The sequence below is a fragment of the Argiope bruennichi genome, chromosome X1 (genome assembly GCF_947563725.1).
Source record: "Argiope bruennichi chromosome X1, qqArgBrue1.1, whole genome shotgun sequence".
Lineage (NCBI taxonomy): Eukaryota > Metazoa > Arthropoda > Arachnida > Araneae > Araneidae > Argiope > Argiope bruennichi.
Window position 1 is genome coordinate 99,087,213 of NC_079162.1, and position 17,396 is coordinate 99,104,608.

At 29.1% G+C, this 17,396-nt stretch overlaps 1 protein-coding gene across 1 annotated transcript in view; it reads left to right on the forward strand.

Annotated features, from left to right (window-relative positions):
* Positions 1-17,102, forward strand: part of LOC129958385 (autophagy-related protein 16-1-like) — a 50,867-nt gene extending 33,765 nt beyond the window's left edge. The window contains exons 10-16 of the mRNA XM_056070847.1: positions 2,528-2,598; positions 5,192-5,263; positions 5,608-5,728; positions 9,297-9,476; positions 10,972-11,056; positions 15,623-15,769; positions 15,991-17,102. Of these exons, the coding sequence (XP_055926822.1) occupies positions 2,528-2,598; positions 5,192-5,263; positions 5,608-5,728; positions 9,297-9,476; positions 10,972-11,056; positions 15,623-15,769; positions 15,991-16,084 (770 nt within the window). The 3' untranslated portion in view covers positions 16,085-17,102. The remainder of the gene's footprint in view (positions 1-2,527; positions 2,599-5,191; positions 5,264-5,607; positions 5,729-9,296; positions 9,477-10,971; positions 11,057-15,622; positions 15,770-15,990) is intronic.
* Positions 17,103-17,396: the final 294 nt, after the last annotated feature.

The window sequence follows — 17,396 nt, forward strand, 5'->3', positions numbered from 1 at the left end:
CAAATTTTCCCTTCATATTGAGAATGTTTAAAGATCCAATTATGAAATTTTCTGGGGAAAAAACTGAATAAAAAAACTTAGACAAAAAAAAATTCATTTAATGAAGAAATTCGTTTAGATGATTTCTATTCTAATGTTTTGAGGTTTTAAAAAAATTTAGATTGGGGTGAAGTCAAAAATATTTCTTTGATATCTCTTGGCATAGTGGCTTTGGAAAGTGGATTTAGTATCAAGCATGATATGCTTGTAAAAAGTTGAAGAAAAATTCTTTGATTGGTGTAAGAACTGTGTATGTTGCCTTAAACTTTTAATCCTGTCTTAAATGTTTTGATCTCGAAATATTCGCTTGAGTATGCAAAAGCGAAAATTATCTGCGAGTATTCAGTAAAAAAATAAAAGTATATGCAAGGTATTATAAAGTTTGAGAAAAGCAAAAAGTTCAGGAAAAAGGAGCAACAATGGAAATCATTGGTTGCCGAATGAAAAGAAAGAAAAAAAAAAAATGCCGATTGAAAGATATGCAAAAAATGATGCTCAAATATAATAATTAGAGAAAAATATTTTGTAATCATTTTTGATAAGTAATCATGTAATGGTTAGTATCATGATATCGAGAATGCTCTTTTGTGTTTTATTTCACCATGTCCATAATTTTGTGTGATTTGAAATTAGAGGACATGAAATAAGTGAGCAATATCCCCCCCCTCTTACATCTGAATTTTGTCTAGCTAAATTCTAGGTAATAAATAAAGAGAAATTATTTTTTTCTGTATGTAAATATAAACATTAATTTAATATGCTGTCATTTTGAGTAATGTTAAATTGTTGCTTACTTCTCTTCACTTCTTCCACTAGTAAAAACTAGTGGGTGTTATTATTCTGTTAAAACTAGCACATGAATGATATTTACACTTTTCCTCTTATAGTACACACACATAAGGGAAAACACAGGGGGATTTTTTTTCCAGATTTGAGTGGCAACACTGACAGTTTTAACCAAGTTTTCCATCTGTATGTGTGCTATCATTCTATCTTGGTAATGTGTATTCTACTTAGACATTGTTAAAATGGATGCTGTTTAATTCACTAAGAAAATGCAGCTAGATTTAATGGGTTTGCATGAATTTATATTGATTTTTATGCGTCCTTTCACGATAAATTTGTTAAAATTAATTGAATTTATTATTCATTGAAAAATAATCCAATAAAATGATTAAAATATTTATATTGAATAATGTTAAAAATTGAACTGTATATATATATTTTTAAATGAATTAAATTACAATAAAGTTGAAATTGCTATTCAAATATTAAACTGTGCATTCCATAACTTATTTTTTCTGCTCTTTTAAAATGCAATTGTTTGGAGTTTTTTGACACTAATAGACAGGTGCATTGAATTATCTAATACTATTGCTAACTTTATATTATATATAAAATATTTTACATAGTTGAGTCTGATTTTAGAGGCACATTTCTGCCCCGTTTAATTCCGATTTTTACTTCATTAAATCTGTAGTTTATTGTATTTTACATTAAAATAAATGTTGAATTAATCGTGAAATTAAAAAGAAAAAAATAAGATAACATTCAATCTGCACTGTTCACATTAATGTTACAGACACACATCAATATATATATATATATATATATATAATATAGTTAAATATATATAATAGTTACTATATATATATGATATAGTTATATAGATAAACTGACACAATTTTGAAGCATTTCGTAAAATGGGATTTTTTTTTTTTTTTTTTGTTATTGTAAAAACGCCAGTACTGCAGACTTTGGATTTCCATTACGTTCTTCTTCTTCTTTTGCTATTTTCCTTATTCATTTTTTTTTTTTTTTTTTTTTTTTTGCATAATGTAACTAAATTGATATATTCCACTTCCCATAATTGAGTGGTGACATCTATTTGCATTAAAATAACAATACAAATGCAGGAGATAAAACAAATCAATAAATAATATGTAAAATATCAATATTTAGGTAATCAAAATGTATAAAATGATAAAAAAATTAATTAAATAAAGGCGGCGAATTCAACCACGTGTTCTGAATAAATTGCAACCATAATTAGCGCATCGAGAAGATATATTTCCCTCAGATCGTATCAACGTGAAATTTCGCCTGCGTAATCTTAAAGAAGGGAAAATAGCTGAAGGAAATTAAATTAAAATTCCTTTTTACTGCCGAGAGTATCAAATATTGACATTTAAAACTAAATTTTATTGAAATGTGTCAGCCTTTCAAATTACATTAAGATATTTTCAGGACTATTCCACTGAGCGAAATTATATTCTATTTAGCTTTACCATACTGTCAAGTGAGCCTGTCTTTGAGCATAGTAATCTTTATTACATCCTCAAAACCAAACTTTTGATAAAATTCCATCTAATAAAAGAATAAATTCAAAAAGTTTGAAGTTAGTTAGATTTTGAATCCTTTTATTTACTTAGAAGTTTGTCATTCATATATATATATTATTTAACGCATTTCTTTTTCTTTTTTCCAGGTCAAGCCGTTTTAAAAGGAGTTGCCCATGAAAGTAATTCATCTGTTCATTCTGTTGATTTTGATGCTGAGGTGCGAATCTGAATGTTTCTCATTTTCTGCCTTCGCTTTATATACAGGTTGTCCGGGAAAAATGGATTAAGTGTTTAGGTCTTTGAATATTATTTCTAAAAACATATTTAACCTTTATAAATTTTATTTGAATTCTTTGCACAGCTGTATGAAAACATCTTCGTATAAAGATTAATAATATATTAAAAAAAAAATTAATATGACTTTCATTGTGTGTAAGTACCAATTGATAAAATGTTCCTGTTACACTCATCTATTAATACATAAAATTTCATTGTACTCTCAGCAGAATTCTCAGATAAATATTTATTTCGGAATTAACAGAGATTATCACAAATTTAATTGGAGACTTTTATTGTAGATATGTAAATTATTCAAAACAAATAAAATTCCAAATTCAAATATTTGTTTCATAGTATATCTTACAGTTGTCATAATTTGAGAGACATTTTTTAATCGTGCATACTATTGTTCAATTTGAATGGTTAATAACTGCAACTACTGGCTTCATAATAGGGGGGGGGCCTTGAAAAAGAGAAGAATTGAAAATATCTGGAAAATATTGTAATACTGGACAAGGCTATGAAATCCTTTACTTGCTGTTGGGTATGGTATTATCTAAAAATACTGTATTTCAATACTGAGAAACGTTTTCAAATTTTGATGTTTTTTGCTATACATAATCATTATGCTGGCATGGATATAAAAGAATGCAAACATTATTTTCAGAATTCCTAGCATACTTCTGAAGTATATTCATAGAATGTTTCAGTGATTCCGAATTGACAAGATCCTTATTTCTCTGAGGAGGATGAGATGTTATGCAAGAAATTGACATTTTGACTTATTTTGTAAATTATCTTCATGCTGGTATACAAAATGTCAGCTCTGTTCTTAGCATTCGGAAAATAGCAGTGTTGGCAACACAAGACAGACTCCATGATTATTCCCTGCCAACGGACTGTTGGCACTCCCAAATTCATCATTAATGTAAAAAACTGGTCTACTGGTATGGTGTGGACTGAAATGTTAGGTATTCAGTCTATCTTAAATTCTTCTGAGTCTATTTTTATTGCGCTATTTGGATTGGGTCTTTACTGAATTTGAGTGGCCATGCAAAGGCTTTGAACATATAAAAGCGAGACTTGCAATGTACTATAACAAAATATTCACCGAGAGAGTGATAGTAAAGATTGTGTGGAGTACTCATGAATGATCGGGACTAATTGAATGGGACAAAAAATATAATGGTGTAGAGTAATCGTAAGTGATTGGCTTTATAACTATTATGGCAGAATATAATATGTGACTACAAAACAAGCCTCTTGAATCTGTTGGTAGAATTTTAAATTGGACCTTGTACACATGTGTGTTTAGAAGAATTCAAATATGTATAAATTTGATAATGCACATTTTGAACAATTTTTATATATAATTGTAGTGCATTATTTCATCATTTTTGATTAAATAAAAGTTAATTAATGCATTATTTTCAGATGCCATCCATTTAATGATCTATTATGTATATTATATCTTAATTAAAATAAAAAGAGTGGATCATAAACTTATCAGATATGTTCAAGTTTAAAAAAAAAATTGTCTTTTAATGTTATGTATAGAAAAGTGATGCCTTAACTGAGAGGAATATAAGGAGTATTTTATCAATTGGCACTTTTGCACAACAAAGGCCGGATTTCTTTTATTTTTACAGTTGCACATCTTATTTTATAAAGTTTTTAACCAGACATATATGTCTGGGTGCAAATTTTAAGGAAATAAATGCTTGCTCAACTTTCTCTGGACATTATATAAATATTATAACAGTAATTATGTTATTTAAAAATTTACTTTGTATTCATAAATATTTGGCATGCTTAGATACTAGTCATAAATTATGAGTTAGTGATAACTTTTTTTGAGTTTTAAAAGACAGCATAGTTTTTCCAGAATATTTGGATAAGAAAGGTGTTAGGGTTTTATTTACTTCAAACTTACCGTATTCTTACCTTGAAACTCAAGGCATGTTATTTATTTTATTTGCATGCGAATAGTTTTGCCCTAAACACAGTATGTTAAAAAGTCGTTTTTTAAAAAATTTATTCTCTTTTTAAGTAAAGTTTCTCCCTATTATCTCGACATAAATAGAAGCAAATGACATTCCTTTGACATTTAACCTAATAAGCTTAACCTATCGCCTTACTTCTTTACAATAAAATGTATTTTTTCAATATGAAGTTCATTGCTTTTGTTAGATAGGGTTCTGTTACTGTAGTCTTTCTTGTTAAGAAAATTTTCATTGTAAAAAGTGCTTATTGTCATCTTATTTCCTTTATTAAATTTGAATATTTATATTGAAACTTTGGTGATATTCCACAAATAAACATTTAAATTTGAAATTAAAAAAACAAAAAAACTAGAAGTTTTAGAGCCTTATGATGAATGATTGGAAAGATACAATAAGCATTTTGGATTGATAATGTATATATCTTTCTAAATCTAATGTAGTAACTTAAGGAAATATTGTGATTTTTAATGTAATATTAAAATTCTGTTTGAAAATTAATTTACTTCGTATTTTCTTTTTAATTTTCAGGAAACATTAATACTTGCAGCATCATGTGATTTTGCTAGTCGAATCTGGAGCATAAGTGATATGAAAATCAAGGTATTTGTTTTCTGTATTTTGTATTTTTTTTTCTTTAATTTCAAAAATACTTTCAGCAAAAAATGATAAATGATTAAAATTGTATGCTTTGTCTGATTTTTTAATATAGTTTGTTGGTTTGAATTTATTTTTGATATTTATAGACATTGAAAGCTTTTTTTCCTTTCAATTTCTTTCTCCTTTTATAGCTTTGCAGTTTAGTGTAAAATTAGATTTGTTATAATTTTTTTATAAAGTTGCTTAATAATAAGTAAAATAGTTTTATTGGTTTTTATATGCTGTACATTCTGTTAATTTATCAAATTCACCGTATTTTCTTTCTTTATTTTTATTGATTATCTCAGCATACTCTGACTGGACACAGTAACAAGGTAATGTCTGCGAAGTTCCTTGGCGAGACCGGCAAAGTCGTTTCTGGCAGCCATGATAGAACTCTTAAGATTTGGGACTTGCGACGCAGAGCTTGTATGTTATTCTTTATGAAGCTTATCATTCATAATATTATATGCCTGTTATCTTGTCCAAATTTTATGATTAAGGAATTGGAATAGTATGATAACATTCAGTTTCACTTGTTAAATGCATTTTTACATTTTTTTTCTAGTAGTTATAACATCCTGATATCAAAATTAAATTTTTTCCTAAATTGCTATTTTGTCTTAATAACTAGCTTCAAAGTGCTATTTTCATAAGTTTTTTTATTGGAAACGCATTCATTTCGATAATTATTTAAACAACAATTACAGTAATAATCAGGGCCTAAATTCTAAAAACGTATCAAAAATTTATTAAAAACTGTAAATTTTAGATATTATATACTGATTTCTGATCATTTTTTCTTCTCAACAGTTTGTCACTTTAGACAAAATGCGACAGGTTTTCTGATTACCCAAATGAATAATTCAAAGAGAGCCATTTAATCTAGGAATAATGATTTATTTGTATTTTTATGCTGGCGTTGAGAGGGTTTCTTATTGAAAATTAATTACTCTAAGTGAGTGCTACTTTACTGGCCACCGAATTGAACAAGTAATAGATTGTAATCCGTTGGATTGTGAATGCTGTTCAATGAAACAATGATGAAAACAACGAATTTCGATTAAACAATTTTCCATAATCTTAATATTCTTCTTTCTGATATAACTCTCCTTTAAAGTGGAAAATTTGTTAAAAATATATAGTGGGATCTATGCTATATTATGACACTATAGGTCAAATATATGATGAATTATTTTTTAATGCATATAATACTGGAAACTGGTAAGAAGTATTTATTACTCTCAGCAGTTAGCCATATCTACACATTCACAAGAGTTCTTCAGCAAATATTTTGTCATAATTAGTGCATTCACAATATATCATATGTGGATATTAAAAGTCATCACATTCATTATATGATCAGAGCTAGCTTGACACTTCCATTTTTACACATTAAAAAAATCGACAGAAAAATTGGATGGATTGCCCTTGAAATTCGACTATAAAAGAATGCTGGAACTCGCATTTTACAGTGAAGATTCGATGACAAGTGCATTTAGGGGTGCCGAACAGAAATTGATGTAAGAAATGATTTGGCCTCACCCCATTTCACTGAAAGATAATAATGATGTGCGATTTCTACAATGGCTTTATTTACCAGCTGGAATGTACATACATTTTTTAAAAATATGTGAATTCACGAAAATATAGCGTTCTTTTAAAAGGGAAAAAAAGCCATTTTTTTTCTACAAGATTTTTTAAATCATGCAAACTTTCCAATCAAATTATAAGAAACTTACAAAATCTTTTGAAGCAGAAGTCGTATTCGAAGAGAGAGTAGACACTTTGAATTTTTTAAAATTCGCTTTTATTCCATCCCGGTAGGCATAATCTATGTACAAGCAAGAAGTGACGAGGTATGTCAATCCATAGCTCGACACAAGAGCGAAAAAAAGAAAAGAGCCAACGAAATATTAATTATATTCTGTGAGATTCTGATACGGATATCTTTACAGGTATCGATTTAGGTAAGGGAAAATAGGTATATTTTAAAAGAATTTGTTTAGACTGACAGATTTTTATTGCTTCACTCGAAATGTGGGAACTTGTCGATTTCAGCTATTTTAGAGCTCTCGTGTAGCATTAATTAAATGAAAAAGGTGGAATTGGATCAAGAAATAAAAAAAAACGTCTTAGAATTAAGTTAATAAGAATTAAATTAAGAAATTAATTAGGATTAAGTTGAATTTAAAAATATCATTACATACATAATTTCATAGCCAGATATATAGGGCATCTTATATAATTTTTTTTAATTGAATAGACTGAAATTTCTGAAAGATATCTGCATTGTACCGAGCTGAATTTTCATTTCTGTTCAAGAATAGATAATTGTTCAGGGATTTTCTACAAACTGATACTTCTTAAACTTGAATCTTCAATTAGGGCATGTAGAATTGAATAAGAACTAGAAATATGCGACGTATTCCTGCACACTTATAAATTTAGTAGACGTTATTTTATGTAAAATTATATTACGTAAAATACGTTATTTTAAGCATCATAAATAGCAATAAATTTTATTATGTCATTAGCATTATTTGCATAAATATTAGAATTATAACTTTATGTAGCAGAAATATTATAATTGTAATTTTTGTAACTTGATAAGCAATATGTAGTTAAAAATGTCTGGGCACATATTTTATCTATTCTTTGGATGCTTTATTTATTGATATGAAAAGGGGTCGTTTTTTGCTGTAGTGACGGCTACTACTATAGACTAGGGGTTTTTATGAGAAATATACTAGTTTTTCTGTGGGAATTACATGCCATACTTGCTCTAGAAATGGTATGCGATTTCACTGTTTGTGGGACATTATGTTTTATTTCACAATCAGCATTCTAATTCATTTCATTGGAATTCTCTAGGATTAAAATCTAGATTCGGGTGAGGCTAGTCTACAAAGCTCTAATTATGGAGAGCTGATTTGTTGGCATGGATGATGGGGAAGTGCATAATAAAATTCGTTGCTATTTTTGATGCCTGTTTTATAGAAATTTAAATTGTGCACTTTGTCTATAAGTATGCGGGATTATTTAGATCATTTTTAACTTTCGAAGAATTCAATATTACTATTCAAAGATTCAAATTTAAGAAATTTGCGGAAACCCTCTAGTCATTCAGCTTTTGTTGAAGAATATAATTCAACTCGCTGCAATGTAATTATCTTTTTAAATATTACAGTTTTCAACTAGAATTTTTAAAGTTTCCCTATATATCTGGCTTAGAAATAATTGAATGAAAAAATTCACACATATATGAATAAATGTTTTTCCCATATACGTGGCTAAAAATTTATTACAAATATTCATAATTCCTCTAGTATTCAAAGTATTTTACCCGAATTTAAAAAAGATATTTCACCAACATATTACTACCTTTTTTATAATCTGGTTCAAAATTTTGCATATCAAAAGAAAAGAAACTTTTAAAAAATGGGGATTTAAAAAAAAATATCTTCCCGCCATTGACGAAAGTTACAAAACATTATCGGATTTCTGTAAAACGGGATGAATGCATACCAATTTTTAGTCGATCCCCTACTAAATGTCCTCGTCTTTCTCTTCTGTAAAATGTGAATTTAAGCACATTTTTTACATGATCAAAGGGCAATCTACCCGGCCCTTCTGGAGAAGCCGGAAAAAATTTATAAATACGGAGTACCCGAATACATTTTGTCATATAATGTGTGTTGTGAATTTGTATTATATTTTAGTGGAATCTTGTTTTCCAAAAGAAAATTAATGCATTTTTCGATTTTAAAAGTTGTGAAAGTTAATAAAAAATGTGTTTTGCATTGAACCCCTTAATAAATGAAAAATGTAGAATAGTGAATATTTCTCTGAGTAATTAGATTCATTTTAATTTTTCAAAACTTGTAAGGAGCAAAATGTTTTATAAAAGCATTATTATGTGGAAAAATTAAAGAGTTGTGAAAATGAATATTTTTGAAGAAGCGTGTTTTTATTAATATGCAGTCTTCCATTTTAGGCGTTCGATCGATATTTGCTTGCTCTAGTGTAAACGATGTAGTCACAAGTGATAGGAATGCAACCAACATTGTTAGCGGACATTTCGATAAAAAGATAAGATTTTGGGATATGAGATCCGACTCCAGTACTAATGAAATTTTATTGCAGGGACGAATAACTTCACTTGATTTATCTCTAGGTAAGTATATATTTCATTATAAACTTAGAATTTGAAAAACTAATACATTATTATGTTCGTGAATATAATAATTAAGTGGAAGTCATACAAAACTTTTACAAATTAGGGGAAAATATGGATATTTTGTATGTACAAATATCTATTTTGAAACATCTGAAACCAACTGTGTTCTGGTTTATTTCTGATTTTTTTTTTTTTTTTTTTTTTTTTTTTTCGTTTATCCATTATTCTCGTCATTAATGTTCTTCAAGATTTTTTTTAAAAATCCTTTTTATAAGAGTTTAACATTCAATAAATAGTTCTAAATAAGCAACTATTCAGATTTTATTCACAGCTAACTAAAAACTTTGAATAAAATTCGGAGGAAGTGATTTTCCAGCCCACTGAGCAAAGTACATAATAATCAATTAAAAAAAACTTGTAATTCATGCAGTCATTAAATGTAATTTTTAATCAAAAATATTAATATAAGTTGAACAATCTTTAAAGGAAAATTATTTCTTGAAATATTCATCTTGAAAATATTAGAAAAATCAATATTCAGTGGTTGACAGCTGTTTTTTTTGAGAACATTTTTTAAATATCCTGATTAAATATATTATTTTAGCAATATTTGTTGGGATTTTATTGGTTTAACCAAATATACTTGCCTAATATTTCTAAAAAGTAAAAGCTGTTGCACAAGTTTCAAGCATTGCATAAGTAATTCTTTGCTTTCACATCAGAAATACTTTATAATTGAAAGAAAAATACATAAGTGCAGTCCACAAATATTGATTGCAAATGTATGCTTTTAAAACTAAAAGATTGTGTCTATGGTGAAAGCATATGTACTCTGCATGAATTGAAAGCAAGAATAGCACACCATGTTGCTGCAATTTCTCAAAGAACACTCTGCCCTGCTGTTTAATACACTATAATTAATTCGCTCTGAACACGCGATTAGCGCAAATGAAATACCCATGGACTAATGATGTTAAATAAAATTTTGTATTTGTTTTTTATGTGCCATCTTTTCACATAGAGATCGAAATTTAAATTATGATTTTTTATTGCAGATTTCTTTTTTAATAGCTCGATTAATGTGTGGCTATTTTGATTAGGTTGTAACAAAATATGCCAGAGTGGTTTACATAATTTTGCGAAAGATTGCTTTAATTATAACCATCCTGTATACCATTCATTTAAATTCAGTAGCCTTCGAGCAAATTACCTTGCTTTAAAATGATACAAATCTATGAAAGAATGTTTCATGGATTTTTTTTTTTTTTTTTTTGTAGTTTTACAGTTTTAAGTTTCGAAAATAAAATTAATAATTTTGGCCTGCTCACCGATTTATATTTTATTTTGATTTATTTTAAGGTCGTGTTTTCATCAAAGAGTTTGAAAATATTTACTTATGGAAAATTTTCACAAGAATACTGATTTTTTTTTAGTTCTGTGTTTTTATTGCATTTTTTATTTCTTCTAAAGAATTTTTGAAATTTTTTCTTAGATGGATATTCATTACTAAGCAGTGTCAGAGATGATTCTCTCAAACTCATCGATTTCCGAATGAATAATGTTGTTCGTACGTTTAGGTAAGATTTTTTTTAGTGTGTACAAAACTTAATAAAGGTTTATAATTTAAGAATGGAACTTTATATGGTTGAAGCTTTTCTATTCTGAGGAAAAAGTAGTGAGTAGTGATTGTAAGAATGAGAGATCTGTACAGTATACATTTCAAAACATGGTGGAGGGGTACCGAAACACGCTGTGAGTTTCCAAAACGTAAACAATAGGCCAACAGCTATTTACAAAAACATAGTTCGTTGCATAATTTGATCATAAACGCGATGCATATTAGTTGTAAATTGAATGTCGTAAATTCTGAGAGATTTTATTATCGCCCAAGTTTAATTGAAATGTAATGCGAAGGATTTAGAGTTAAAGCATTCTTTTTATAATATTTATTATTTGTTCTCAATTTTGTATGTCTGCGTGTGCGTTCTTGCTCCATTAGTATCGTCTTGTTTTGATATCCATTCCTTTGGCATCTGGCGTTTGTTACATCTGCTGATTTTATTTCTTCTAAATTCTCTAAACAGAGATTTCTTAAGTTTAATTCTCCTGTTTTTTCAGCGATCTTCTATATGGTGATTCTGAGGTTATTTCAGAGTGTATTAAAATTTTCCTTTTATTTTGATTCTTTTACATATTATTGTATTAAAGAAACTCCATCATTATAATTTTCAGTATATCTAGTAAGAACAAAGGCAAAGTCAGTCTAACATTGTACATTTCCTCTAATTATTTTAAAGAAATGTACTTCTGAAAGTTGGAAAGAAAATTCATGTTCAATTCAGAATCAATAATAGCATGGTAGTCTGCTTGTGATTAGTATGGTTTGTTTCTAGGATATGAAAAATAAAATATCTTGTTCAGAAGATTAGACATTGATGAGCTTTAAAATATATAGATCCTTTCATTACAATTTGATTTCTTCATATAAGTTGAAGTTTTGTTTGTTAATTACTAAATATAATTATGAAAAATCAAAATCAATTGCTAATAAAAAAATACTGCAATTGTTAGAATGCGAATTGAAAGTCTCAAATACTTAACAGTCATGATAAAAGAAAAGTTTTAAATAGAAATTCAGATTAAGATTGTGTATTTCTGTACAATTGGAACATTTCTTTGTATATAAACTTTAGATATTATTATTTACTTCAATAACTTCTTTGTGATACATGTAAAATTTGAATATGCTCATGTTACACCGTCGATATTCGCAAAAATCGAGTTTTGTTGTCTCGGAAAAATAAATTTTGGTGAAAAAAAATTTCAGTTGCTGCTACCAGCCTCTGACTACCACTTTTCGGCCACCATATTAACACTACGGAGTATCAATATGTAATACTCATAATTTTGATCACAATAATGAAAAAAATGCAATGAATGATAATATCAAAGGGAAATTAAAGTATTGTTATTTTTATATTGAGTGTATTCATATTGAGACATTTGCCTCAGTTTTTGATTCCGGTCTCCTATAACACTGACGTCCCATATGAGGATGTTATCAGCTTCAAACTTCTGATTGTTAAAGAATACCCTTCATGAGTCCAAACAAATGAAAACTTAGGTGTCGAATTCGGGCTATATGATAGATGCCCCAAAACTTCTTAACCGAATCCTTTTGCTCGAACGGGGATGGATGTGGTGACTGTAAGGATTCAGTTGGTAATTTAATGGTATTGTATTGGCACCTTAAATTTCCATCAGTGTTTATCCATTAAGTGGATCTTTAGGGTCAGACGTTTTAACTCTGACACGACCTCACGCGGCCAAACGCTAATCTATGAGATAAAGGTTCTCAAACTGATCCAGAACTGGGACAAATGCCTCAAATATGAATGCCAGTTATGTCAAGAAGTAATAAATTGGTAATACTTTATTTTCATTTCATTTTGTCATTCATTGCTTTTTTAATTATTATGCTCAAAATTATGTGCATTACTTATTTAATACCCCTTTTTAGTATTAATTTAGTTGCATCAACCAAATCTGATGAATCTTATCACAATAAAAGAACTATTTTAAATAATAGTTGCATGCATAGAGATGTCGGATTGATATGAAAATTTAAAGATATGAGATGTTTTCTAAAAGTTGAAGAAAATCTTGAAGAATGGCTACTTATCTTGTATTCTATGACTATAATTAATTATTGTGTTGATAAAAACCTCATAATCAACTTGCTGAAAATAATTGAACTAATTAGATTTCCACTTTGTAATGGTCATTAAATGTGCATCCTTATTAAACTCATTAAAAATCAACATAAATTTGGTAATATTTTTAGAGACATGAAACAAATTACAATTAATTATTATTGTTATATATATAGTAATTAATTTGTAAATAATTTAAAAATTCATAAAAATTGAAGGACTGGGTATATTTGAATGCGGTTTGCGAAACTATTATTCTCATGAAAGGGAATTTTTTTTGATACAGAAAAAAAAATAATTCAAAAATTTGTCAATAGAGGGCGCTGCAGACAAGCAAACCAGTGGAAATATGCAAATTAAAGTCTTATGAAAGGCAGAGTGAGCGATTGACACATCATTTCTAAAGTTTTGCATAAGGTTTGTATTAAGATATTGACACTGGTGGATAAAGCACTATTGGTAAAGTTGTTTTATGTCAGCAACGAATCGGCGGCTGAAGCCTTACGAAAGTTTAGGACCCAGAAAAGATTGAAGGAAGGTTCAGGTCCGATCACTCCTGCTGGACTTGTTTCCCTAGTACGCCGTTTCGAAGAAGCTGGAAGTTTGTGTCATCGGCCACGCAGTGGTGCACCTAGTTTAACAACAGTCCGTACTCCCGATGTCTCTTCACAAATGGACACGCTAAGGGAACAGTCTACAAGTGCAGTCAGTAGCGCACGAGAAGTGGCACGAATAACTGGTATACCAAAGACTTCGGTGTACCGTATCCTTCATGGTGTATTGCAATTGTACCCATACAAATTACAATCGCTACATCAACTCTTACCAAATGATACAGCTAAGAGATTGGAATTCTCAAATTGGGCTTTGGCGAAAATTGAAGATGATCCGCGATAGCTGCTGAAAATATTGTGGACAGATGAGGCTCATTTTGCTTTGCATGGAGCAGTTAATACCCATAACTTTAGAGTATGGGCACATGAGAATCCACATGCTTACACTGAGATGCCCCTGCATTCACCACGGGTTACTGTTTGGTGTGGTTCCACTGCATCCATTATTGTAGGCAATTTTTTCTTTGAAAAGCCCTGTAAAAAAGCAGGATGGAAGACATGTTCAGTTAATGGAACAAGTTACTTGGAAATGTTACAGAAGGAAGTGATACCGTCCTTATTGGAACACGATGTCCTTGACACAGTGACATTCATGCAAGACGGGGCACCTCCTCACATCGACACCGAAGTGAAGGCATTTTTGAGAAGAACTTTTACTGAAGAACGGATAATCAGCCGTCACTTTACACATGAATGGCCCCCACGATCACCAGATTTAACACCCCTTGATTTTTGGCTATGGGGTTACCTTAAGTCTCGGGTGTACCGCCATAGGCCAACTTCGTTAGTGTAGCTAAAGGAAGCAATTCGCACGAAATCTCATGCATTCATCCGGATATGCTGTATGATGCAGTTACCAGTGTTGTCTCCCGCTTCCAAACTGTTATCTGTGGTGATGGCGGACACATAGAACAAGTACTGTAGTACTGATGTGATACGTATGTAAACAATTGCTTGCATGCAAATAAAAGTATTTTTCCCGTAGAATTGTATGTTTTGCTTGTGTGCGCCCTCTATCGACAAATTTTTGAACTATTTCTGTTTTTTTTTTATGAAAAAAAAATCCCCCTTCATGAGAATAACAGTTTCGTAAACCGCATTAAAATATACTCATTCCTTCAATTTTTATGAATTCTTAAAGTATTTACAAATTTATGGGACACCCGGTGTATATATAATCATGGACAAAATTTAAGGGTAAATAAAATACCTATAAAGAAGCTTTTTTTTTTGTATAGAAATATGGGATCGGAAATGGAAAAGACATGAAAAGGTGATGAATGATCACTCCGCCTATGGTTTCTCGACGTGAAATGAACCGCTCTCGCAAAGCTGGCGGTGTAAGCGCTGAAAAATTTTGTTGTCCAGTTTTGTCTTATTGGGGAGGCATTTATGGTACAATCTTAAAGCTTGTTACAAATCGCTACCCCGTACATAAGATGCATGTCTGCTTTCTTAAATTGCTCCATCACACAAAAGTATTCTCTAACAGCAAACTGTCATTTGGAAGCTAGAGTAATGTCAAATTCTATAAATTGTTTTATCGATTTGATTATGCAAACTAAATAATTCTCCATGACTATTTGGTATTTTTCTTTCCAAAAATTCATCTTTATTTAAGCTACGTCACTAAACGTGTATGTGATTACTTCTTGTTTTTTTCCCGTCTACACTCTATTTCCGACCCCAGATTGCTATGCCAAAAAATAAAAATGCTTCTTTATATGTATTTTTTTTACCTACTCTTAAATTTTGGACCATGAATTCAAGGGCACCTTGTATATAATACGCAATATTCAAATTTTTAATTTTCTAGTTCTGACGGATTTCTGATTGGTTGCGACTGGGCACGAGCGAAATTTAGTCCAGATGGTCAATTTTGTGTCTGTGGATCGCAGGACGGTTGCATATACATCTGGGTTGTGTCTACGGGGGCCTTAAAGAAAATTTTAAGAGAACATTGGTATTTATACAATTATCTTAAATTTCTACTTTTTAGAAATGGATTACTTTTTCTCTAGTATAAGTTTAACTTATAAATTTAAATTTCGATTTTTAATCTTACTTAAGTATATTATGTGCTTATTAGATATATATAATTAGGCGTTTATTTAAAAATAATTAATGTAATGATGATGTCTGTAAATTAAATTTTAATATAATTACTTAAATTTACTTTTTCAGCTCTACTGTAATTGCTTGTGCATGGAGTTGGTGTGGAAATTATCTCCTTAGTTGTGATAAAAGCAGAAATGCCATTTTATGGTCTGAGTTTTAAAGGAGTTCATTTTCTCCTCAGTCTTGGAAAATCTCATTATACATTGGAATCCTGATCATTGTAAACACATTATTTACAAACATGTATATAAATTATATAAAAAAAGGATGTTGTTATGCATAATACTTACTTTTAGAATAACATGTTGTCAACATATTAAAAACATTCATACTTTTTAAACGCTTTATCTATATATTTGTAAATAAACGTGTATGTGTTTTATTATAAAATCATTTGTGAATAATTTTTCTATTGTGTACATAAGTAATCAATTATGATTTTTTTTTCTTGTGAAACATTACTAGTATAAGTAAACATAAATTAAGTCCTTCAAACTATAGGTACATACTCCTAACGTGAATTGGGCTTTATAAACAAATTAAAAAATCAAAAACAAAATCGTAAAGGATTATTTTTCTGAAAACTTTAATAGAGGAAAAATTTACTATGCGATCATTATTTTCTGGAAGCTAGAATTTTTGTATGTCCAGATGTGATATTGTTTATATTTCGGCCATTGTAAGGAATTTGTTCTTTTTCCCTTTGTTTTATTTTAATAGTTAAAAACATTAGGGGTTTTAGTAGTTTTAATTCATTTAAAGTAGTTATTTGTGTAATTGTAGCATCAATTTGCAAAATATAACTACTTTATTACTAAGATGTCAGAAATATGTACACATGTATGAATTCTTATGGAGGATGAATCAATCGTCGAAACATTAATTTTAATAGCATTATTAGGATTGGATATTTCTGTAAGCTCTTTGTATGATTAATGTTAGATGTTTAGGAAATGGAATTCTCATTTGTTAAAATCATCATCTTGTTGTGGAATATTTATTAAAATATTCTGCTTATTTTTTTCTATAAATAATGCTTTGAATATAAAGATTTTATAAATTTTATTTATCTAAATTTTTTTTGTCATAATTTTGTGGAATTTTTATTGTGGCCATTTACCAGGTATAACAGCTACAAAAATGGATATTGTGCAAGTATTAAAAATTTTTGTTAACAATTCCACTTCTCTTTCTTTCTTTCTTTTTCTTTTCTTTTCTCAACCCCCCCCCCCCTTTTTTTTGAAGATATATAAATAGCAGTATTAGTACGAATTTTTTCGGGACTTGTAACCGCCGCCTTTCGATTCTTATTATTTTTTGCATATATTTATAAATGAAAAAGGCAATTTAAATATTTCTCGGTTTCCTTTTAGGGAACTAAATTATCTATTTATAATGGAACTATCCATAATGTAATATTGGATATTTTAAGTGCTGCTAATTTTACTAATCTAATTGTAATTATTTGTTTG